This window comes from Tachyglossus aculeatus, chromosome 11, assembly GCF_015852505.1.
Source record: "Tachyglossus aculeatus isolate mTacAcu1 chromosome 11, mTacAcu1.pri, whole genome shotgun sequence".
Classification (NCBI taxonomy): domain Eukaryota; kingdom Metazoa; phylum Chordata; class Mammalia; order Monotremata; family Tachyglossidae; genus Tachyglossus; species Tachyglossus aculeatus.
In genome coordinates this window covers 41,021,297-41,047,150 of record NC_052076.1, presented here as the reverse complement: position 1 = coordinate 41,047,150, position 25,854 = coordinate 41,021,297, and the positions used below count along the sequence as shown (strand labels likewise).

General features: G+C 44.5%; 1 protein-coding gene across 1 annotated transcript in view; it reads right to left on the bottom strand.

Annotated features, from left to right (window-relative positions):
- ATP2C2 (ATPase secretory pathway Ca2+ transporting 2) overlaps positions 1-19,270 on the bottom strand; it is a 103,436-nt gene extending 84,166 nt beyond the window's left edge. Inside the window, exon 1 of the mRNA XM_038754318.1 lies at positions 19,169-19,270. Within this exon, the coding sequence (XP_038610246.1) occupies positions 19,169-19,270 (102 nt within the window). The remainder of the gene's footprint in view (positions 1-19,168) is intronic.
- Between the last annotated feature and the right edge of the window lie 6,584 nt (positions 19,271-25,854).

The window sequence follows — 25,854 nt, the reverse complement described above, 5'->3', positions numbered from 1 at the left end:
TTGCATGCTTATTGTATTTAGGCTCTTATAAAATTAGAGAAATTGGGATGAAAAGTTAAGAATGTTAGAGAATGCATTCCTAAATATTAGTATGAAGATCAAGAAGGTCAAATGTTACCCTACTCCTCCAAGTAACCTGTGACTCAGAGACAATATCCTGAGTTGGACAGACTACCAGTCTAACACAGTAATAGTTATTTAATGGTCTTTAAAAACTTGAAAGGGAAAATTGTTTTAAATTTACAGTACAGTGCTCTGCACACAGTAAGTGCTCAATAAATACGATTGAATGAATAACTGCTCATTCATACGTTTGAAATACATTTTTTTCTCATTTAAGTGTTGATACTTCAACAATAAAAAATAAAACATCAAATATTTTCCAAATTCACAAATATTTCTCCAGAGATAAAACCAAAGATGGCTACAAAATCACAATCTATGCAAGGCAGGCTTTCCATATGCCCTTTGATGCTGACAGCCAGCTGACTTAAGACTTTGCTTTCTTGGATTTAAAAAAAACTACCCAGACTAACTGGTCTAATGTATGGGATTCAAATGACTTCTGCCTGGAGTTAATTCAGCTAGCCTGCCCTTGACTGGTAAGTAATTTTAAAGATACTTTAGTCTGCTTTTAACAGGAACAGCAAAAGCACTGGAACTGTGGCAGGAGAAAAGCCTTTTAGAGTAGCGACCATATTCGGGGCATGAGGTAGGTAACTTTTTTTTAGTAGTGGAATCCTCAACTCCGCACAGTCCTCAGGTAATACAGAAGCAATAAATCAATCAATCAATCGTATTTATTGAGCACTTACTGTGTGCAGAGCACTGTACTAAGCAATTGGGAAGTACAAGTTGGCAACATATAGAGACAGTCCCTAGCCAACAGTGGGCTCACAGTCTAAAAGGGGGAGACAGAGAACAAAACCAAACATACTAACAAAATAAAATAAATAGAATAGATATGTACAAGTAAAATAAATAAATAAATAGAGTAATAAATATGTACAAACATATCTACATATATACAGGTGATGTGGGGAAGGGAAGGAGGTAAGATGGGGAGGATGGAGAGGGGGAAGCAGCATGGTCTAGTGAAAAGAGCATTGGCCGGAGAGTCAGGAGACCTGGGTTCTAATCCCAAATCCGCCACTTGTCTGCCGTGTGTCCCGCAATTCACTTAATTTCCCTATGCTTCAGTTTTCTCATCTGTAAAATGGGATTCAATACCTTTCTCCCTCCTAAATTGGGTGTCCCAGCTTTCCGGGTGGGGCAGGGACGGTGTCCAACCTATCTTGCTATCTTGTATTCACCCCAGTGCTTAGTACAGTCCTTAGAGCATAACAAATGCCATTACTAGACCTTGACCTGTTTCTGTTTCTAACTGGTAAAATAAATTATACCTCGAGCTCACCTATCTGGTCACCCGCCCCACGTCCGCAACCTGCCTCTGACCTGGAACTCTTTCCCTGTTATCCAACAGATGATCACTCTTCCCACCTTCAAAGCCTTATTAAAATCACATCGCCTTCAAGAGGCCTTCTCCGACTAAGCCCTCTCTTCCCTACCCCCTTCTGTGCCACTCTCGCACTTGGATTTGTACCATTTATTCACCCCACCATCCCTCAACCCCACGGCATTTATGTACCTATCGTAATTTATTTCATTGTCCGTCTCTCCCTATAGACTGTAAGTTCCTTGTGGGCAGTTTGTTTTGTTGTCTGTCTCCCTCTTCTAGACTGTGAACCCGTTGTTGGGTAGGGACCGTCTCTATATGTTGCCGACTTGTACTTCCCAAGCGCTTAGTACAGTGCTCTGCACACAGTAAGCGCTCAATACAATCGAATGAATTAATGAACATGCCTACCAAATCTGTTATACTGTATCCTCCCCAAGCACTTAGTACAGTACTCTGCACATAGTGAGCACTCAAATACAATTGATTGATTGGCATTTATTGAGTGTTGTGTGCAGAACACTGTAGTAACCGCTTGGGAGACAGCAATCGAGTCAGTAGAGCAGATGGGAATGCTAATGCTTCTCCCATGTACCTCACACCGTGCAGCGGGTCTGCAAATTATTTTTGACTTCTCCTGAGAACATCAAAGGCTTCTTATTACAGTCAACTTCAATTATTTGACTTAATGAGAAAAAGTGCTGGTCTAGTTTGCTCAGCTCCAGAGAAAATCAGCCATGCAAAGTCTTAATATTTAAGCTTCCACCTAATCTGCTAGTTAAGCTGTTCCACATATGAAACCATGGAAATTAATGTTTGCATAATTATTCCTGAAACTGTTTCAGAGACCACCATATTGGCTGCATAATAAACACATCACCAACAATCAAAGGACTCGCCTTTTTGTGTTAAAACCCACACTAGCATATGTGATGGATATATCTATTCTATTTATTTTATTTTGTTAGTATGTTTGGTTTTGTTCTCTGTCTCCCCCTTCTAGACTGTGAGCCCACTGTTGGGTAGGGACTGTCTCTATATGTTGCCAGCTTGTACTTCCCAAGTGCTTAGTACAGTGCTCTGCACACAGTAAGCGCTCAATAAATACGATTGATTGATTGATTGATGGATATGAGATTCAAGAATCAACCCTTGAACTTGTGAAATTGAGCTTCGTCTCTTCACCTTTTTTTTGTTCGTTTTATTATGGCATTTGTTAAGTGCTTACTATGTGCCAGGCACTGTACTAAGCGCTGGGGTAAACACAAGATAATTAGGTTGGACACAGTCCATATCCCAAATGGAGTTTGTAGTCTTAATCCCCACTTAAAAGATGAGGTAACTGAGGCAACAGAGAAGTGACTAGCCCAAGGTCACACAGCAGACAAGTTCATTTCATTCATTCATTCAATCGTATTTATTGAGTGCTTACTGTGTGCAGAGCACTGTACTAAGCGCTTGGGAAGTCCAAGTTGGCAACATATAGAGACAGTCCCTACCCAACAGCCGACTCACAGTCTAGAAGGGGTTGCAGTAAACCTGGATTAGAACCCAGGTTCCTTCAAATTCCAGGTCAGGCCATACTGGCATTTGTCTGCCATACTGCCAGCAGGCCATACTGCTTCTTCTACCAGCATAAAATTAGGCTAATACTGGGCAAAAGGCAGACAAGGCAGGAGGACAAAAATAATCATAATAATTGTGGTATTTGTTAAACACTTACAGAACTTTAATAAACACTGGGGTGGATACAAGCAAATTGGGTTGGACATAGTCCCTGTCTCGCAAGAGGCTCACAATCTTAATCCCCATTTTACAGATAACAGGCGTGGAGAAGTGAAGTGTCTTGCCCAAGGCCAAACAGCAGACAAGTGGGGGAGCTGGAATTAGAACCCATGACCTTCTAACTCCTAAGCCCTTGCTCTATCCATTAAGCCAATAGACCTAGGGGATCAGCAAACTGATAACCAAGAAGAATCAAGAGTGGAAGATACCAGAAGTTTTCACCTTGGGTTCTATTCACCGGCAAAAGATAGAGCTGCCAGGACACCATCGGAGATTTCTATTGCCCTACCTGGAGAGCCGACCCTTCTTTGGTATCCAAAATTGTGGTGCCTGAATGAAGGACCTTCCCAGGGATGACTCTTGCATCTCTAGATTGTAAGCTTGTTGTGGGCCGGGAACATGTCTATCAACTCTGTCATACTGTACTCTCACAAGCGCTTAGTATTTTGCTCAATAAATATTATTGATTGTTTGATAGAAATCTCTGCCACCAAAAATATAGCAACAGTGTTCTCTGCTCCAAACTCTTCTACACAGTATAAGGGGAAAGAGTGAGACTCTCTTGGTGACACGTACGAAATGGCAATTTATTGAGAGGGGAGTCACGGGAAGATAAAAAGTGCTGTAACTGTCTGATAACCCTTCCACAAATTAACAGGAAGCTCTGTATACACCACTCTTCTCTTCACACCCCCCTCCACTTAGCTAGTGAAACTGGAAACATTTGATAGTAGCTTATTTTATTTCAATTTTCTACCCATTTTACCAAAGCTCACTGACTTTTTTTTCAAAATCCAGTTTTTCAAGCATGGGATTAAAAGTAATACCTTCTTTTTAATTCTTTTACTGTCATACTGTCATACACCAATAACAAAACCAGAAACATTTAACTGCTCTTCTCAGTTTTCCCAATGACTAATTGAAATAAAGCATGATCTATGCCTGGGACTCCAGCATGCAGTGTAACTTTGGGCAAATCACTTAACTTCTCTGGGCCTCAGTTACCTCATCTGTAAAATGGGGATGAAGACTGTGAGCCCCCCGTGGGACAACTTGATCATCTTGTAACCTCCCCAGTGCTTAGACCAGTGCTTTACACACAGTAAGCACTTAATAAATGCCATTATTATTATCAATCAGACCAAACACCTTAATACTGAAGGGTGTTATTTATTATTAAATCTATGTGGATTTGTTGGCTTCCTCAAATGTTTTTTAGAAAGGTTATGAGAACGGCTTATTTGGGGCAGTTTTAAAATATATAAAAGTTCTGCAATTCTGCTGTCCACGAATTTAGCATTTTCTAGTTTGATAGGTACAACGGGTAGGGTAAAAAGACATTAATACTATCTCTAGGTGCCATACAATATATATGCATATATGTTTGTACATATTTATTACTCTATTTTACTTGTACATATCTATATTCTATTTATTTTATTTTGTTAGTATGTTTGGTTTTGTTCTCTGTCTCCCCCTTTTAGACTGTGAGCCCACTGTTGGGTAGGGACTGTCTCTATATGTTGCCAACTTGTACTTCCCAAGTGCTTAGTACAGTGCTCTGCACATAGTAAGCGCTCAATAAATACGATTGATTGATTGACTGATACAATATGATCCCACAACAGTTCCCTCAAAATGGTTAGAACTACAAGGCAAAGTCTGCACCACAGCCACATCATCCTAGCAATTCCCAGCTAATAATAAAAATGTAATTTTATGAGCTAGAGCAAAGAACAATGTAGCATAGAAAAATGATGCAATACAGTGAAGAATAATGAACCAAATTAAGGATCTGGGGTGCCATTTCTTTTTACTGCACATATTCCAATTCAGAAATGTTTAAAGAGCACATTAACGAAGCATCCTTACTTACCGCTACTTGAAATACACTGCACTTACCACTTGAGAACTTGGCAAAAAACTTTAAGATCCATAGAGCAAAAACAGCTTTGCATATTAACATTCTTTAAGAGGGCGAATGTGTATGATAAGATACTCATATGTGATTTCCCCAATCAATAGTGTGGCCTAATGGAAAGAGCACAGATCTGGGAGCCAGAAGACCTGAGTTCTACTCCCTGCTGCACCACATACCTGCTGGGTGACCCTGGGCAAGTCACTTTGCTTTTCTGTGTCTCAACTCCCTAATCCCTAAAAGGAGGATTCAATACCTGTGAGCCCCACGTGGGACCCGCTTATCCGGTACCTACGCTAGCACCTAGTATAGTGCTTGGCACATAATAAACACTTAAATATCAAAATTACCATCATTAATAGCAATAGCGGGAGTTGTACTCTCCCGAGAGCTTACTATAGTGCTCCGCGCATAGTGAACACGCAATAAATACCACTGATTGATATACAAGCGGGTTCCTTAAGGTTTTCAAAGTCATTCATTAAGCAAAATACGAATGATGGCACGGCATCTGCTTGGATGCATGCAAGGAATGATTATTACTGTTGACTCGAAATAATTCTGCATAATTGTGCACCGCACATGGGAACCAACCCAAAGGAGCCGGGGTGGGAAGGGAGGTATACACAACAGCGTGGCTCAGTGGAAAGAGCATGGGCTTGGGAGTCGGATGTCATGGGTTCTAATACCATCTCTTTCCCTTCCCTTCCTTCCTTTCCCTCTTTCCCTAATACCCTTCCTTCCTCTACCCCTCGTCCCCCTCTCCATCCCCCCCATTTTACCGCCTTCCTTTCCCCACAGCACCTGTATATATGCATATGTTTGTACATATTTATTACTCTATTTATGTATTTATTTTACTTGTACATATCTATTCTATTTATTTTATTTTGTTAGTATGTTTGGTTTTGTTCTCTGTCTCCCCCTTTTAGACTGTGAGCCCACTGTTGGCTAGGGACTGTCTCTATATGTTGCCAACTTGTAATAATGATGGCATTTATTAAGCGCTTACTATGTGCAGAGCACTGTTCTAAGCGCTGGGTAGGATACAAGGTGATCAGGTTTTCCCTCGGGGGGCTCACAGTATTAATTCCCATTTTACAGATGAGGGGTAACTGAAGCCCAGAGAAGTGAAGTGACTTGCCCAAAGTCACACAGCTGACAGTTGGCAGAGCCGGGATTTGAACCCATGACCTCTGACTCCAAAGCCCGAGCTCTTTCCATTGAGCCACGGAACTTGTACTTCCCAAGTGCTTAGTACAGGCTCTGGACACAGTAAGCGCTCAATAAAGACGACTGATTGATTGATCTCTGCCGCTTTTCAGCTGTGTGACTTTGGGGAGGTCACAACTTCTCTGTGCCTCAGTTCCCTCATCTGTAAAATGGGAATTAAGGCTGTGAGCCCCACGTGGGACAACCTGATCTCCTTGTATCCCCCCCAGCGCTTAGAACAGTGCTTTGCATGTAGTAAGTGCTTAACAAATGCCATCATCATCATCACCCGGGTCTGGGGTGAAGCCATTGTTTCCGGATTGAATTCCTTGTCTCATCCCAGGTTTCCCAGAAAATCTTAGAACTTCTGAGCAAGAACATGAGAAGCACAGCGGCCTAGTGGATAGCGCACAGGCCTGGGAGATGGAAGGACAGGGGATCTAATCCTGTCTCCACCACATGTCTGCTGTGTGACCTTGGGCAAGCCACTTCTCTGTGCCTCAGTTACCTCATCTGGAAAATGGGAATTAAGACTGGGAACCTCATGTGGGACATGGGCTGTGTCCATCCTGGTGATCATGTATCTACTCCGGCGCTTAGTTCAGTGCCTGGCACATAATGAGAACCATTTAAACCAAAACAAGCAAAGGACCGAGAAAACACCATTAGCTTTTTGGAGTCTGCCTGTCACTTCCCAGGCCCATTTCCCCGCCCCTTTTTGGCCCCACACTCCAAATGAAGTTGGCAACGCTTAATATTGGAAAAACTTCCGAGAAGTCACCTTCCAGGATAAGAATTCTACAGGGTGGAGGCAGCTGAGGCTCGGTGGAAAGAGCCCAGGCTTGGGAGTCAAAAGTCGTGGGTTCTAATTCATTCATTCGTTTTTCATTCAATCGTATTTATTGAGCGCTTACTGTGTGCGAGAGCACTGTTCTAAGCGCTTGGGAAGTCCAAGTTGGCAACATCTAGAGATGGTCCCTACCCAACAGTGGGCTCACAGTCTAGAAGGGGGAGACAGACAACAGAACAAAATATATTAACAATAGAAAATAAATAGAATAAACATGTACAAATAAAATAAATATATTTACATTTTTACATATGTACATTTACATTTTTATATTTAAAATAAATATATTTATTAATAGAGTAATAAATCCGTATAAAAATCCCAGCTCCACCACTGATCAGCTGTGAGACTTGGGGCGAGTCACTTCTCTGTGCCTCAGTTACCTCATCCGTAAAATGGGGATTAAGACTGTGGGCCCCACGTGGGACAACCTGATTATCCTGCATCTATCCCAGCGCTTAGAACGGTGCTTGGCAACATCGTAAGCGCTTAACAAATACCATCATTACTATTATTACATCATTACTACAGAGAAGCAGCGTGGCCCAGTGGAAAAGAGCCCGGGCTTTGGAGTCGGAGGTCATGGGTTCAAATCCCAGCTCTGCCAATTGTCAGCTGTGTGACTTTGGGCAAGTCACTTCACTTCTCTGGGCCTCAGTGACCTCATCTGTAAAATGGGGATTAAGACTGTGAGCCCCCCGTGGGACAACCTGATCACCTTGTAACCTCCCCAGCGCTTAGAACAGTGCTTTGCACATGGTATTTTTTTTTCAGCGCTTCGAACAGTGCTTTGCACATAGTAAGCGCTTAATAAATGCTATCATTATTATTATTATTATTATTATTATTATTACAGGTCTCCCGGCCCTTCACAGCTCCGTGCTTTCTTGAAACAAGCTTGAGAAATGGGGGTCGTTTGAGGGACGCCCCAGCGGGCAGCTCACCTCCTCCAGGAGGCCTTCCCAGACTGAGCCCCTTCCTTCCTCTCCCCCTCGTCCCCCTCTCCATCCCCCCATCTTACCTCCTTCCTTTCCCCACAGCACCTGTATATATGTATATGTTTGTACATATTTATTACTCTATTTATTTATTTTACTTGTACATATCTATTCTATTTATTTTATTTTGTTAGTATGTTTGGTTTTGTTCTCCGTCCCCCCCTTTTAGACTGTGAGCCCACTGTTGGGTAGGGACTGTCTCTATATGTTGCCAACTTGGACTTCCCAAGCGCTTAGTACAGCGCTCTGAACATAGTAAGCGCTCAATAAATATGATTGATGATGATGATGATGATCACCTGTTGCTGAGCTTTCCTGTCTACCCGATACCGACGGTGTTTGTGCCTTGGCCATGTCCGTTGCCCCTAGAGAGCTCAGCCGAAGCCGCCACTTCGAAGGCTCCGGAGGGACGCTTTAATCAATCAATCAATCAATCAATCGTATTTATTGAGCACTTACTGTGTGCAGAGCACTGTACTAAGCGCTTGGGAAGTACAGGTTGGCAACATATAGAGACAGTCCCTACCCAACAGTGGGCTCACAGTCTAAGGCACATCTTGTGCGGGCAGGGGGGCCGTGGGGGGCCGCTCCGGAGAAAAGCGTGGCTTAGTGGAAAAAGCCCAGGCTGGGGAGTCAAAGGACGTGAGTTCGAATCCCAACTCAGCCACCTGTCTGCCGTGACCCTGGGCAACCCGCGTAACTTCTCTGTGCCTCAGTTCCCTCAGCGTGGCTCACTGGAAAGTGCCCGGGCTTGGGAGCCAGAGGTCGTGGGTTCTAATCCCAGCTCCGCCACTTAGCTGTGTGACTTTGGGCAAGTTCTCCGGGCCTCAGTTACCTCATCTGTAAAATGGGGATTAAGACTGTGAGCCTCATGTGGGACAACCTGATCACTTTGTATTCTCCCCCCAGCAATTAGAACAGTGTTTCGCACATAGTAAGTGCTGAACAAATACCATCATTATTATTATCATCTGCAAAATGATGGAGAAGCAGCGTGGCTCAGGGGAAAGAGCCCGGGCTTTGGAGTCAGAGGTCATGGGTTCAAATCCTGACTCCGCCAATTGTCAGCTGTGTGACTTTGGGCAAGTCACTTAACTTCTCTGTGCCTCAGTTCCCTCATCTGTAAAATGGGGATTAAGACTGTGAGCCCCACGTGGGACAACCTGATCACCTTGTATCCTCCCCAGCGCTTAGAACAGTGCTTTGCACATAGTAAGCGTTTAATAAATGCCATTATTATTATTATTATTATAAAATGGGGATGAAGACTGTGAGCCCCACGTGGGACAACCTGATGACCCAGCGCTTAGAACAGCGCTTGGCACAGAGTAAATGCTTTAACAAACACCAGCGTGGCTAAGCGGAAAGAGCACAGGCATGGGAGTCAGAGGTCATGAGTTCTAATCCTTACTCTGCCACTTGGGTGCTGTGTGACTTTAGACAAGTCACTTAACTTCTCTGGGCCTCAGTAACCTCATCTGTAATAATAATAGCAATAATGATAATAACGATGGCATTTGTTAAGCCCTTACTATGTGTGAAGCACTGTTCTAAGCGCTGTGGGGGATACAAGGTGATCAGGTTGTCCCACATGGGGCTCCCAGTCTTAATCCCCATTTTACAGAGAGAAGCAGCGTGGCTCAGTGGAAAGAGCCCAGGCTTTGGAGTCAGAGGTCATGGATTCAAATCCCAGCTCTGCCCATTGTCAGCTGTGTGACTTTGGGAAAGTCACTTAATTTCTCTGTGCCTCAGTTACCTCATCTGTAAAATGGGGATTAAGACTGTGAGCACCCTGTGGGACAACCTGATCACATTGTAACCTCCACAGCACATCTGTCTCCATGTTTTGTTTTGTTTCTATGTCTCCCCCTTCTAGACTGTGAGCCCATTGTTGGGCAGGGACCGTCTCTAGATGTTGCCGACTTGTACTTCCCAAGCGCTTAGTCCAGTGCTCTGCACACAGTAAGCGCTCAATAAATACGATTGAATGAATAAATGAACAGTGCTTTGCACATAGTAAGCGCTTAATAAAGGCCATCGTTATTATTATTATTGCTGTATCCGTCCCAGAGCTTAGAACAGTGCTTCACACCTAGTAAGTGCTTAACAAACGCCATTATTATAGAAGCAGCGTGGCTCAGTGGAAAGAGCACGGGCTTTGTAGTCACAGGTCTTGGGTTCAAATTCCGGCTCCGCCACTTGTCAGCTGTGTGACTTCGGGCAAGTCACTTATTCATTCATTCATTCAATCGTATTTATTGAGTGCTTACTGTGTGCAGAGCACTGTACTAAGCTCTTTTACTTGTACATATTTATTCTATTTATTTTATTTTGTTAACATGTTTTGTCTTGTTGTCTGTCTCCCCCTTCTAGACTGTGAGCTCGCTGTTGGGTAGGGACCGACTACATGTTGCCAACTTGTACTTCCCAAGTGCTTAGTACAGTAATCTGCACACAGTAAGTGATCAATAAATGCGACTGAATGAAAAGCTGGCAACTTGTACTTCCCAAGCGCTTAGTACAGTACTCTGCACACAGTAAGTGCTCAATAAACACAACTGAATTAAAAGTTGGTGACATCTAGAGCCGGTCCCTACCCAACAGCGGGCTCACAGTCTAGAAGGGGAAGATAAACAAAACAAAACATATTAACAAAATGAAATAAATAGAATAGTATGCCTCGGTTACATCATCTGTAAAATGGTGATTAAGACTGCGGGCCCCACGTGGGACAAGCTGATCACCTTGTAACCTCCCCAGCGCTTAGAACAGTGCTTTGCACATAATAATAAAAATGATGGCATTTATTAAGCGCTTACTATATGCACGTAATAATAATAATGATGGCATTTATTAAGCACTATGTGCAAAGCACTGTTCTAAGCACTGGGGAGGTTACAAGGTGATAAGGTTATCCCACGGGGGGCCTCACAGTCTCTATCCCCATTTTACAGATGAGGTAACTGAGGCCCAGAGAAGTTAAGTGACTTGCCCAAAGTCACACAGCTGACAATTGGTGGAGGCGGGATTTAATAATAATAATAATAATAATAATGGCATTTATTAAGCACCTACTATGTGCAAAGCACTGTTCTAAGCGCTGCGGAAGTTACAAGGTGATCAGGTTGTCCCATGGGGGGCTCACAGTCTTAATCCCCTTTTTACAGATGAGGGAACTGAGACCTGGAGAAGTGAAGTGACTTGCCCAAAGTCACACAGCTGACAATTGGCGGAGCCGGGATTCGAACCCATGAACTTTGACTCCAAAGCCCATGCTCTTTTCCACTGAGCCACACTGCTTAGTAAGCGCTTAATAAATAATAATAACAATAATGATGGCATTTATTAAGCACTTACTATGTGCAAAGCACTGTTCTAAGCGCTGGGGAGGTTCCAAGGTGATCAGGTTGTCCCACATGGGGCTCACAGTCTTAATCTCCATTTTACACATGAGGTAACTGAGGCCCAGAGAAGTGAAGTGACTTGCTCAGAGTCACACAGCTGACAACTGGCAGAGCCGGAATTCGAACCCATGACCTCTGACTCCAAAGCCTGGGCTCTCTCCACTGAGCCACGCTGCTTCGACCTCTGACTCCAAAGCCCATGCTCTTTTCCACTGAGCCACATTGCTTAGTAAGCGCTTAATAAATAATAATAGTATCAACAATGATGGCATTTATTAAGAGCTTACTATGTGCAAAGCACTGTTCTAAGCGCTGGGGAAATTACAAGGTGATGAGGTTATCCCACGGGGGGCTCACAGTCTTCATCCCTATTTTCCAGATGAGGGAACTGAGACCTGGAGAAGTGAAGTGACTTGCCCAAAGTCACACAGCTGACAATTGGTGGAGCCGGGATTTAATAATAATAATAATAATAATGGCATTTATTAACACTAATAACAATAATAGCATTTATTAAGCGCTTACCATGTGCAAAGCACTGTTCTAAGTGCTGGGGAAGTTACAAGGTGATCAGGTTGTCCCATGGGGGGCTCACAGCCTTCATCCCCGTTTTACAGATGAGGGAACTGAGGCCCAGAGAAGTGAAGTGACTTGCCCAAAGTCATCCAGCTGACAACTGTCGGAGCCGGGATTCGAACCCATGACCTCTGACTCCAAAGCCCGGGCTCTTCCCACTGAGCCACGCTGCTTCGACCTCTGACTCCAAAGCCCATGCTCTTTTCCACTGAGCCCCACTGTGCTTAGTGCAGTGCTCTTCTTCACACAGCAAGCGCTCAGCAAGTACGACGGAATGAACGCTTAATAAATGCCATCATTATGATTATTACTCTATTTATTCCTTTATATTACTTGTACATATAATAATAATAATAATGTTGGTATTTGTTAAGCGTTTACTATGTGCCACGCACTGTTCTAAGCGCTGGGGTAGATCCAAGATAATCAGATTGTCCCACGTGGGGCTCACAGTCTTCATCCCCATTTTCCAGATGAGGGAACTGAGGCCCAGAGAAGTTAAGTAACTTGCCCAGGGTCACACAGCTGGCAAGTGGTGGAGCCAGGATTTGAGCCCACGACCTCTGACTCCAAAGCCCGGGCTCTTTCCACTGAGCCACGCTGCTTCAATTTATTCTATTTATTTTATTTTGTTAATATGTTTGGTTTTGTCGTCTCTCCCGCTTCTAGACTGTGAGCCCGCTGTTGGATGGGGACCGGCTCTAGATGTTGCCGACTTGGACTTCCCAAGCGCTTAGTGCAGTGCTCTGCACATAGTAAGCGTTCAATAAATACAATTGAATGAAGGAATGAATTTTGTTAATATGTTTTGTTTTGTTCTCTGTCTCCCCCTTCTAGACTGTGAGCCTGCTGTTGGGTAGGGACTGTCTCTATATGTTGCCAACTTGGACTTCCCAAGCGCTTAGTCCAGTGCTCTGCACACAGTAAGCGCTCAATAAATACGATTGATTAATTGATCCTCTCCCCCTCTCCATTCCCCCCCGACTTACCTCCTTCCCTTCCCCACAGCACCTGTATATATGTATATATGTTTGTACATATTTATTACTCTATTTATTTATTTTTTTATTTTACTTGTACATATCTATTCCATTTGTTTTATTTTGTTAATATGTTTTGTTGTCTGTCTCCCCCTTCTAGACTGTGAGCCCGTTGTTGGGTAGGGACCGTCTCTATACGTTGCCAACTTGGACTTCCGAAGCGCTTAGTCCAGTGCTCTGCACATAGTAAGCGCTCAATAAATATGATTGAATGAATGAATTTTGTTAATATGTTTGGTTTTGTTCTCTGTCTACCCCTTCTAGACTGTGAGTCCCCTGTTGGGTGGGGACCGTCTCTAGATGTTGCCGACTTGTACTTCCCAAGCGCTTAGCGCAGTGCTCTGCACGCAGTAAGCGCTCAATAAATACGATTGATTGATTGATTGATGGATGGATGATGCTGCTGCTGATTCCCGGGCTCTTTCCACTGAATCACGCTGCTTCTCTAAGCGCTTACTATGTGCCAAGCACTGTTCTAAGCGCTGGGGGGAATACAGGGTAATCAGGTTGGCCCCCATGGGGCTCACAGTCTTCATGCCCATTTTACAGATGAGGCCCAGAGAGGTGAAGCGACTCGCCCAGGGTCACCCAGCTGACAAGTGGCGGAGTCAGGATTCGAACCCATGACCTCCGACTCCTAAACCCGTACTCTTTCCACCAAGCCACACTGCCTCTCCTTTATTCCTGTCCTTTATTCGTATTAATGTCTGTCTCCCTCTAGACTGCAAGTTCCTGGTGGGCAGGCAATGTATTATCATCATCATCATCAATCGTATTTATTGAGCGCTTACTGTGTGCAGAGCACTGTACTAAGCGCTTGGGAAGTACAAATTGGCAACATATAGAGACAGTCCCTACCCAACAGTGGTGTCGTACTGGCCCCAGCACCTCAGTACAGTGCCGGGCACCCGGTAAGCTCTCGATAAATACAGTCAAATGAGCGAACGAATGAAATATGTAAAATGTGTTAAATTTTTCATCTGTAAAATGGGGATGAAGACTGTGAGCCCCACATGGGACAACCTAATTACCTTGTATCTACCCCAGCGCTTAGAACAGTGCTTGGCACATAGTAAGCGCTTAATCAAGTTTTAGGAGAAGTTATGAGTTCTTAAATGCTGCGGTGGCAAGGGAGTTCTGGAGAAGCAATCAATCAATCGTATTTATTGAGCGTTTACTGTGTGCAGAGCACTGTACTAAGCACTTAGAAGTAATCAGGAAGAGTCTATAACAGTAATAGCGGAATTTGTTAAGCACTTATTATGTGTCAAGCACTGTTCTCTAAGCACTGGACTAGGTACAAGATAATCAGGTCAGATATAGATCATCATCATCATCAATCGTATTTATTGAGCGCTTACTGTGTGCAGAGCACTGTACTAAGCGCTTGGGAAGTACAAATTGGCAACATATAGAGACAGTCCCTACCCAACAGTGGGCTCACAGTCTAAACATATAGATATAGATCAGGTCAGTGGAAAGAGCACGGGCTTTGGAGTCTGAGGTCATGGGTTCAAGTCCCAGCTCCACCAATTGTCAGCTGTGTGACTTTGGGCAAGTCACTTCACTTCTCTGTGCCTCAGTTCCCTCATCTCTAAAATGGGGATGAAGACTGTGAGCCCCCCGTGGGACAACCTGATCACCTTGTAACCTCCCCAGCGCTTAGAACAGTGCTTTGCACATAGTAAGCGCTTAATAAATGCCATCATTATTATTATTATTATTATAGTCCCCGTCCCACATGGGGCTCACAATCTAAGTAGCAAGGAGGACTCCTACTGAGAGCTCACCTCCTCCAGGAGGCCTTCCCAGACTGAGCCCCCTCCTTCCTCTCCCTCCCCATCCACCTCCCTGCTCTCCCTCCTTCCCCTCCCCACAGCACCTGTATATATGTTTGTACAGATTTATTACTCTATTTTACTTGTGCATATTTACTATTCTATTTATTATATTTTGTTAATATGTTTTGTTTTGTTGTCTGTCTCCCCTTTCTAGACGGTGAGCCCGTTGTTGGGTAGGGACCATCTCTATATGTTAATCAATCAATCAATCAATCGTATTTATTGAGCGCTGTGTGCAGAGCACTGTACTAAGCGCTTGGGAAGTACAAGTTGGCAACATATAGAGACGGTCAATCAATCAATCAATCATATTTATTGAGCGCTGACTGTGTGCAGAGCACTGTACTAAGCGCTTGGGAAGTACAAGTTGGCAACATATAGAGACGGTCAATCAATCAATCAATCATATTTATTGAGCGCTGACTGTGTTCAGAGCACTGTACTAAGTGCTTGGGAAGTACAAGCTGGCAACATATACAGTCAATCAATCAATCATTCAGTCATATTTATTGAGTGCTTACTGCGTGCAGAGCACTGTACTAAGCGCTTGGGAAGTTCAAGTTGGCAACATATAGAGACAGTCCCTACCCAACAGTGGGCTCACAGTCTAGAAGGGGGAGACAGAGAACAAAACCAAACATACTAACAAAATAAAATAAATAGAATAGATATGGACAAGTAAAATAGAGTAATAAATCCGTTCAAACATATATACATATTTACAGATGCTGTGGGGAAGGGAAGGAGGTAAGATGGGGGGGGCTGGAGAGGGGGACGAGGGGGAGAGGAAGGAAGGGGCTCAGTCTGGGAAGGCCTCCTGGAGGAGGTGAGCTCTCAGTAGGGCCTTGAAATGTTGCCAACTTGTACATCCAAAGCGCTTAGTCCAGTGCTCTGCACACAGTAAGTGCTCAATAAATGCGATTAATGAACAAATACCAGCACATACCAACCTCCCTCCAAAGCCCTACTGAGCGCTCACCTCCTCCAGGAGGCCTTCCCAGGCTGCGCCCCCTCCTTCCCCTCCCCACAGCACCTGTACATCTGTATATATGTTTGTACGTATCTACTACTCTATTTCATTTGTGCATATTTATTCTATTTTATTTGGTTAACACGTTTTGTTTTGTTGTCTGTCTCCCCCTTCTAGCCTGTGAGCCCGCTGGTGGGTAGGGACCGGCTCTGGATGTGGCCAACTTGGCTTTCCCAAGCGGTTAGTCCAGTGCTCTGCACACAGTAAGCGCTCAATAAATACAACTGATTGATTGGGAAGGCCCCCTGGAGGAGGTGAGCTCTCAGTAGGGCCTTGAAATGTTGCCAACTTGTACTTCCCAAGTGCTTAGTCCAGTGCTCTGCACAAAGCAAGCGCTCAATAAATGCGATTGAATGAACAAATACCAACACATACCAACCTCCCTTCAAAGCCCTATTGAGAGCTCACCTCCCCCAGGAGGCCTTCCCACATTGAGCCCCCTCCTTCCTCTCCCCCTCCCCCCCGCCTTACCTCCTTCCCCTCCCCACAGCACCTGTATATAGGTATATATGTTTGTACGTATCTATTACTCTATTTCATTTGTGCATATTTATTCTATTTTATTTGGTTAACACGTTTTGTTTTGTTGTCTGTCTCCCCCTTCTAGCCTGTGAGCCCGCTGGTGGGTAGGGACCGGCTCTGGATGTGGCCAACTTGGCTTTCCCAAGCGGTTAGTCCAGTGCTCTGCACACAGTAAGCGCTCAATAAATACAACTGATTGATTGGGAAGGCCCCCTGGAGGAGGTGAGCTCTCAGTAGGGCCTTGAAATGTTGCCAACTTGTACTTCCCAAGTGCTTAGTCCAGTGCTCTGCACAAAGCAAGCGCTCAATAAATGCGATTGAATGAACAAATACCAACACATACCAACCTCCCTTCAAAGCCCTATTGAGAGCTCACCTCCCCCAGGAGGCCTTCCCACATTGAGCCCCCTCCTTCCTCTCCCCCTCCCCCCCCGCCTTACCTCCTTCCCCTCCCCACAGCACCTGTATATAGGTATATATGTTTGTACGTATCTATTACTCTATTTCATTTGTGCATATTTATTCTATTTTATTTGGTTAACATGTTTTGTTTTGTTGTCTGTCTCCCCCTTCTAGCCTGTGAGCCCGCTGGTGGGTAGGGACTGGCTCTGGATGTGGCCAACTTGGGCTTTCCAAGCGCTTAGTCCAGTGCTCTGCACACAGTAAGCGCTCAATAAATACGACTGATTGATTGGGAAGGCCCCCTGGAGGAGGTGAGCTCTCAGTGGGGCCTTGAAATGTTGCCAACTTGTACATCCCAAGCGGTTAGTCCAGTGCCCTGCACACAGTAAGTGCTTAATAAATACGATTGATTGATTGGGAAGGCCCCCTGGAGGAGGTGAGCTCTCAGCGGGGCCTTGAAATGCTGCCAACTTGCACATCCCAAGCGGTTAGTCCAGTGCTCTGCACACAGTAAGCGTTCAATAAATGCGATTGAATGAACAAATACCAGCATATACCAACCCCCCTTCAAAGCCCTACTGAGAGCTCACCTCCTCCAGGAGGCCTTCCAACACTGCGCCCCCTCCTTCCTCTCCCCCTCCTCATCCCCCGTCTTACCTCCTTCCCCTCCCCACAGCACCTGTACATCTGTATATATGTTTGTACGTATCTATTACTCTATTTCATTTGTGCATATTTATTCTATTTTGTTACTACGTTTGGTTTTGTTGTCTGTCTCCCCCTTCTAGCCCGTGAGCCCGCTGGTGGGTAGGGACCGGCTCTGGATGTGGCCAACTTGGGCTTCCCAAGCGCTTAGTCCAGTGCTCTGCATACAGTAAGCGCTCAATAAATACGACTGATTGATTGGGAAGGCCCTCTGGAGGAGGTGAGCTCTCAGTGGGGCCTTGAAAGGTTGCCAACTTGTACATCCCAAGTGCTTAGTCCAGTGCTCTGCACACAGTAAGCGCTCAATAAATACGATTGATTGATTGGGAAGGCCCCCTGGAGGAGGTGAGCTCTCAGTGGGGCCTTGAAAGGTTGCCAACTTGTACATCCCAAGCGGTTAGTCCAGTGCTCTGCACACAGTAAGCGCTCAATAAATGCGATTGAATGAACAAATACCAACACATACCAACCTCCCTTCAAAGCCCTACTGAGAGCTCACCTCCTCCAGGAGGCCTTCCCACACTGAGCCCCCTCCTTCCTCTCCCCCTCCCCCCCCGCACCTGTATATAGGTATATATGTTTGTACATATCTATTACTCTATTATTTCATTTGTGCATATTTATTCTATTTTATTTTGTTACTATGTTTGGTTTTATTGTCTGTCTCCCCCTTCAAGCCTGTGAGCCCGCTGGTGGGTAGGGACTGGCTCTGGATGTGGCCAACTTGGGCTTCCCAAGCGCTTAGTCCAGTGCTCTGCATACAGTAAGCGCTCAATAAATACGATTGATTGGGAAGGCCCCCTGGAGGAGGTGAGCTCTCAGCAGGGCCTTGAAATGCTGCCAACTAGTACATCCCAAGCGGTTAGTCCAGTGCTCTGCACACAGTAAGTGCTCAATAAATACGATTGATTGATTGGGAAGGCCCCCTGGAGGAGGTGAGCTCTCAGTGGGGCCTTGAAAGGTTGCCAACTTGTACATCCCAAGCGGTTAGTCCAGTGCTCTGCACACAGCAAGCGCTCAATAAATGCGATTGAATGAACAAATACCAACACATACCAACCCCCCTTCAAAGCCCTACTGAGAGCTCACCTCCTCCAGGAGGCCTTCCCACACTGAGCCCCCTCCTTCCCCTCCCCACAGCACCTGTATATAGGTATATATGTTTGTACGTATTTATTACTCTATTTATTTTACTTGTACATATCTATTCCATCTATTTTATTTTGTTAATATGTTTTGTTGTCTGTCTCCCCCTTCTAGACTGCGAGCCCACTGTTGGGTAGGGACCGTCTCTATGTGTTGCCAACTTGGACCTCCCAAGCGCTTAGTCCAGTGCTCTGCACGCAGTAAGCGCTCAATAAATACAACTGAATGAAGGAATGAATGAACATGATGATGATGATGATGCTGGTGGCGTTGCTCGTGTTACCTGTGGTCCGTGCAGGTGTCCGTGGTGCAGCGGCTGGTAGTTGTGCGGCGGGCGGCCGAGGGGCAGCTTCTGCAGGAGCCGGGGCCAGCGCCGCCCGCCCATTGCTCCGGCAGGCGCGGGCACGCGGACGTGGGGAGCGCGCCGCGGGAGCGCGCCGCGGGGGCGAGCGCCCCACCCCTCCCCTCCCTCAGGGGGCGGGGCCCAGGCGGGAGGGCCCGCCGCTCATTGGCCCGCGCCGCCCCCCCACCGGGCCACGCCCCCTCCTCCGGGCCCCCCCCGAGCGCGCGCCCCCGGCCCCGCGCGGTAGGGGGCGCGCGCGGGAGACGCCCAGCCTGCCCGGGCGCCCCCCGCCGCCAGGGGGCGCCCCCGCACGTCGGGGCCCCTTCGGCCCCCTTTTCGATTGTGACAGCGATAATAAGGACGGCATTTATAGCAGTAATCATAATCATAATAATGATGATGATGATGGCATTTATTAAGCGCTTACTGTGTGCAGGGCACTGTTCTAAGCGCTGGGGAGGTTACAAGGTGATCAGGTTGTCCTGCGGGGGGCTCACAGTCTTCATCTGTACATGAATATATATATATATATATATGTGTATATATATATATATATACGCATATATATATATGTGTATATATATATGTGTGTGTGTGTGTATGTATATATATGTATGTGTGTATATACATGCATGCATATGTATATATGTTCATACATATATGTATATATGTGTACGCAAGTGTATATATGTTTGTGCATAGATATGTATATACATGTATATATGTATGTGTGTGCGTGTATTTGTGCATAGATGCCTGTATGTATATGTGTATATATATATATGTTTGTGTCTATATGTGTCAATTATATATATATATATATGTTTGTACATGCATATGTATGCATGTGAATATGTGTTTGTGCATAGATGTGTGTGTATGCATGCATGTATGTATATGTATGTGTGTTTGCGCATGGATATGCATATGTATGTGTGTGTGCATGTGTGTACATATGTTTGTGTGTATATGTGTAAATATATATGTGTTTGTGCATATATATGCATGCATGTATATGTGCATGTGTTTGTGCATATATACGTGTATATGTGTCTATATGCATGTGTGTATATGTATGTATGTTTGTACATTTATATGTGTGTACGTTTATACGCATATGTGTACATTTATATGCATATGTGTGTGCAGATATATGTTTGTGCATATATGCATATGTGTGTGTATATATACGCATGTATATGTGTAAATGTGTATATGTGTTTGTGCGTATGGATGTATATGTGTGTATATGCGTATATGTGTGTGTGTGTTCATTCATTCAATCATATTTATTGAGCACTTACTGTGTGCAGAGCACTGTACAAAGAGCTTGGGAAGTCCAAGCTGGCAACCTATAGAGACGGTCCCTACCCAACAGCGGGCTCACAGTCTAGAAGGGGGAGACGGAGAACTAAACAAAACATATTAACAAAATAAAATAAATAGAATAAATATGTACAAGTAAAATAGAGTAATGAATATGTACAGACAAGCATATATACATACATACAGGTGCTGTGGGGAGAGGAAGGAGGTAAGGCAGGGGGGATGGGGAGGGGGACGAGGGGGAGAGGAAGGAAGGGGCTCAGTCTGGGAAGGCCTCCTGGAGGAGGTGAGCTCTCAGTAGGGCCTTGAAGGGAGGAAGAGAGCGTGCTTGGCGGATGGGCAGAGGGAGGGCATTCCAGGCCCGGGGGAGGACGTGGGCCGGGGGTCGATGGCGGGACAGGTGAGAACGAGGCCCGGTGAGGAGGTTAGCGACAGAGGACAAGTTGGCAACATATAGAGATGGTCCCTACCCAACAGTGGGCTCAAGTATGGACTGAAGTGGGGAGAGACAGGAGGATGGGAGATTGGAGAGGAGGCTGATGATGCGGTAATCCAGTCGGGATAGGATGAGAATTGGGAAGTACAAATTGGAAACATATAAAGACCAACATCCCGGTGGCCTCTCCCTCACCACGCGGCCCTCGCACCCTCGCATGTATGTATATGTATGTATATCTATGTAGATATGTATATATGTTTGTACATATTTATTACTCTATTTATTTATTTATTTTATTTGTTTTATTTTGTTAATATGTTTTGTTGTCTGTCTCCCCCTTCTAGACTGCGAGCCCGCTGTTGGGTAGGGACCGTCTCTAGACGTTGCCAACTTGTACTTCCCAAGCGCTTAGTACAATGCTCTGCACACAGTAAGTGCTCAATAAATACGATTGAATGAATGAATGAATCCCCCACCTTACCTCCTTTCCCTCCCCACAGCACCTATATATATGTATATATGTTTGTACGTATTTATTACTCTATTTTACTTGTACATCTTCATTCTATTTGCTTTATTTTGTTAATATGTTTTGTTTTGTTCTCTGTCTCCCCCTTCTAGACTGTGAGCCCGCTGTTGGGTAGGGACCGTCTCTAGATGTTGCCAACTTGTACTTCCCAAGCACTTAGTAATGTGCTCTGCACACAGTAAGAGCTCAATAAATACAATTGAATGCATGAACTAAGCCCCCTCCTTCCTCCCCTCTCCTCCCCACAGCACCTGTATACATGTATATATGTTTGTATGTATTTATTACTTTATTTATTTATTTATTTTACTTGTGCATATATATTCTGTTTTATTTGGTTAATATGTATTGTTTTGTTGTCTGTCTCCCCCTTCTAGACTGCGAGCCCGCTGTTGGGCAGGGACCGTCTCTATATGTTGCCAACTTGTACTTCCCAAGCGCTTAGTACAGTGCTCTGTACACAGTCAGCCCTCAATAAATACGACTGAACGCATGAACTAAGCCCCCTCCTTCCTCTCCCCCTCCTCCCCGCCTTACCTCCTTCCCCTCCCCACAGCACCTGTATATATGTATATATGTTTGTACGTATTTATTACTCTATTTATTTATTTTACTTGTACATATTCATTCTATTTTGTTAATATGTTTTGTTGCGTTGTCTGTCTCCCCCTTCTAGACTGTGAGCCTGCTGTTGGGTAGGGATCGTCTCTATATGTTGCCAACTTGTACTTCCCAAATGCTTAGTACAGTGCTCTGCACACAGTAAGGGCTCAATAAATACGATTGAATGAATAAGTGCTTAACAACAAATACCATAAAAAAAGACATCTCTCTTCTAGAGTGGGGTAAGGGTCTCAGCTCCAATTCTGGTTGTCAAGTACCAAATTCTCAAGTGTGTGTCGCCTCGCCTCTTTTTCACAGAAAGGGAAAAGGTACTGCCTGGCAGGCGGAGTAATGCTTTCATTTGGAGGAGGGAGACGGAAGGAGCCAGATCAAATCCGTTTTAAAAAAAGGCCGCTAGATTGATGGGTCGTTTTATGTCTGATGGCTAGAAACGTCGTAACAATAATGCCACTGGATATTTTTAAGGAAGTAATCTAATGACTTTTCAGAAAGAATTCATTTGAGGGTGGAGTAGTCTAAACTTTTACAACTTACCTCACTCTTGCCCCCACTACCACCCCGCTCGCACTCTTCACTCCTCTCAAGCCGATGGAAGCAGCGTGGCTCAGTGGAAAGCGCCCGGGCTTGGGAGTCAGAGGTCATGGGTTCTAATCCCGGCTCCGCCACTTGTCAGCTCTGTGACTTTGGGTAAGTCACTTGACTTCTCTGTGCCCATTACCTCATCTGTAAAATGGGGATGAAGACTGTGAGCCCTACGTGGGACAACCTGATTACCTTGTATCCCCCCCAGCGTTTAGAACAGTGCTTGGCACATAGTAAGCGCTTAACAAATACCAAAATTATTATTATTATTAAGGGTCAGCTTCCCCAGGCCCTCATCTCTAGCAATAAGAGGCTGCCTTTTTATTCTTGTATTGCATCCACTGTCAGTGCAAGTCACAATACCCTGAGGACCTCTCTAGGTACCTGGTGGCCTAATGGAAATCACACAGGCTTGGGAGTCAGAAGACCTGAGTTCTATTCCTGACTCTGCAACACGCCTCTTTGTAATCTTGAGCCAGTCACTTTACCCCTCTATGCTTCAGTTTCCTTATCTGTAGAATGGGGGTTCAATACCTGTTCCCCTTCCTACTTAGATTGTGAGTCCCTTGTGGGACAGGGACTGTATCTGACCTGATTACCTCAGGGCTTGGTACCATGCTTGGCACCCAGTAGACCCTTACAATATACCTCATTATTAATAGTATGAATTTTTATGATTTTTAGGGATGGTGAAGAAGTGGTCCCAAGGAATCCAGCATGTTGGCTTTGTCTTTAAACTGCTGGAAATGTTGGGAGCCTGAACTCAAACCAAATCTACCTCAAGAAAACTGTAGCCCTTTTCAGAATAGCATGGAAAGGAGACCCTGGAAAAGACCCAGTTTGGGTCACGTTCGCCACCCCTCAGAGTTTAGAGACTACCTGGTGTTGTCTTGGTTGGAAAATATTAAAAAGATAAATGTAATATTTAGAGTTCACATTATCCTGTTAGCACACTTATTCATATTTTATCTGCCCTTCTGAAGCCCCATTTAGTTAGGTATGACTTTTATACCTAGCGGTGGTTTAGCATTTTGAATACTGTCATTTAAGTTTGAGCAAAACCATGGAGGTGAAAAGCAGTTGTAAATGAAGAAAAATTTTGGTAACCTACTTTGGGGAAAAAAGATAATGACCCTTTTTTTAGCCCAGTTATGATTGCATTTTGATGAACAACAAATGTTAAATAACACAAGGCAAAACCCCATGGAGAGTGCCTTCTGCAGGGAACGTGTCTAATCCACTCTGTTAATTGTCCTTTTCTCCCTAGCACTTGGTAAAGTACTCACCACACAGTAAGCGCTCAATAAATAAGATCGGTTGATTCTGCAGCAGAGAGGGAAGGGGAGGGAAGCTTCCCCTCTGGGACAGACAGAGGAAAGCCAAGCACTCTCCCCACTGTCATCATCATCATCATCATCATCAATCGTATTTATTGAGCACTTACTATGTGCAGAGCACTGTACTAAGCGCTTGGGAAGTACAAATTGGCAACATATAGAGACAGTCCCTACCCAACAGTGGGCTCACAGTCTAAAAGGGGGAGACAGAGGACAAAACCAAACATACTAACAAAATAAAATAAATAGAATAGATATGTACAAGTAAAATTAATAAATAAATAGAGTAATAAATATGTACAAACATATATACATATGTATACTGTATGTATACACATACTGTCCACAGCATGCCCTTCCCAAGTGGGGTGTGATGTCACTTTGAGTCACGGACATCGGGGCACAATAGCCGGGCTGACCCCCAAGGGTCATTTACGTACTCCAATTTAAGTCAAATTGGAAATGGTGGCCAGCACTTCTGTACCTGCAGAGAACTGAGACCCCCATGAAGAAAATACAGTCCAGAATTAGTAACAGGCGCACGTTTCACACCACCACATCTAGCACTCTGGAAATATAAAATTCATTCCCGAACCAAGCAAATCATTCATTTTCATTTAGCTGGAAAAGTTGCTGATTTATTTCAGAGGAGCCCAAAGTATATGGATCAGAGCACGGGCTTTGGAGTCAATCAATCAATCAATCAATCGTATTTATTGAGCGCTTACTGTGTGCAGAGCACTGTACTAAGCGCTTGGGAAGTACAAGTTGGCAACATATAGAGACAGTCCCTACCCAACAGTGGGCTCACAGTCTAAGAGGGGAGACAGAACAAAACCAAATATACTAACAAAATAAAATAAATAGAATAGATATGTACAAGTCAAATAAATAACTAAATAAATTGAGTAATAAATATGTAGAAACATATATACAGGTGCTGTCAGAGGTCATGGGTTCAAATCCCGGCTCTGCCAATTGTCAGCTGTGTGACTTTGGGCAAGTCACTTAACTTCTCTGTGCCTCAGTTACCTCATCTGTAAAATGGGGATGAAGACTGAGCCCCCGTGGGACAACCTGATTACATTGTATCCTCCGCAGCGCTTAGAACAGTGCTTTGCACATAGTAAGCGCTTAATAAATGCCATTAAAGAAAAAAGAAACCTAATTTCTGTTCTTTGTCCCAGAAGTTTGATTCTTCAAAAAGCAAGAAACACTTATAATCAAATATATTCTTGAAATTATTTGATATTAAGTAGTAATGTATAACACACACTCTCTTTCACCTACTCATTCACTCACTTTGTGGAGCTCTTTAACTACAAGGTAACTTTACAGTGAGTGCTCTATCCTCCCAGATCTTTTATGTTTCGTGACGTGCTTTGCAAACTGATGCTCTTAAATTAATAATAAATTTAATTGTAGAAAGGACAGAGGAAATGTTTAAAGGACATAGTAAAACAAAGCCTCATCTGTGTCCCAGCTGAAAATCGGGAGTCATTTGCAGAGGACAGACCAGAATGGTGCAACACCATGAAGATGGGAAGCTTCTTGACTCAGTGGAAAGAGCACGGGCCTTGGAGGCCGAGGTCGTGGGTTCAAATCCCGGTCTGCCAATTGTCAGCTGTGTGACTTTGGGCTAGTCACTTAACCTCTGTGGCTCAGTTACCTCATCTGTAAAATGGGGATGAAGACTGTGGGCCCTCCATGGGTCAACCTGATCACCTTGTAACCTCCCCAGCGCTTACAACAGTGCTTTGCACAGAGTAGGCGCTTAATAAATGACATC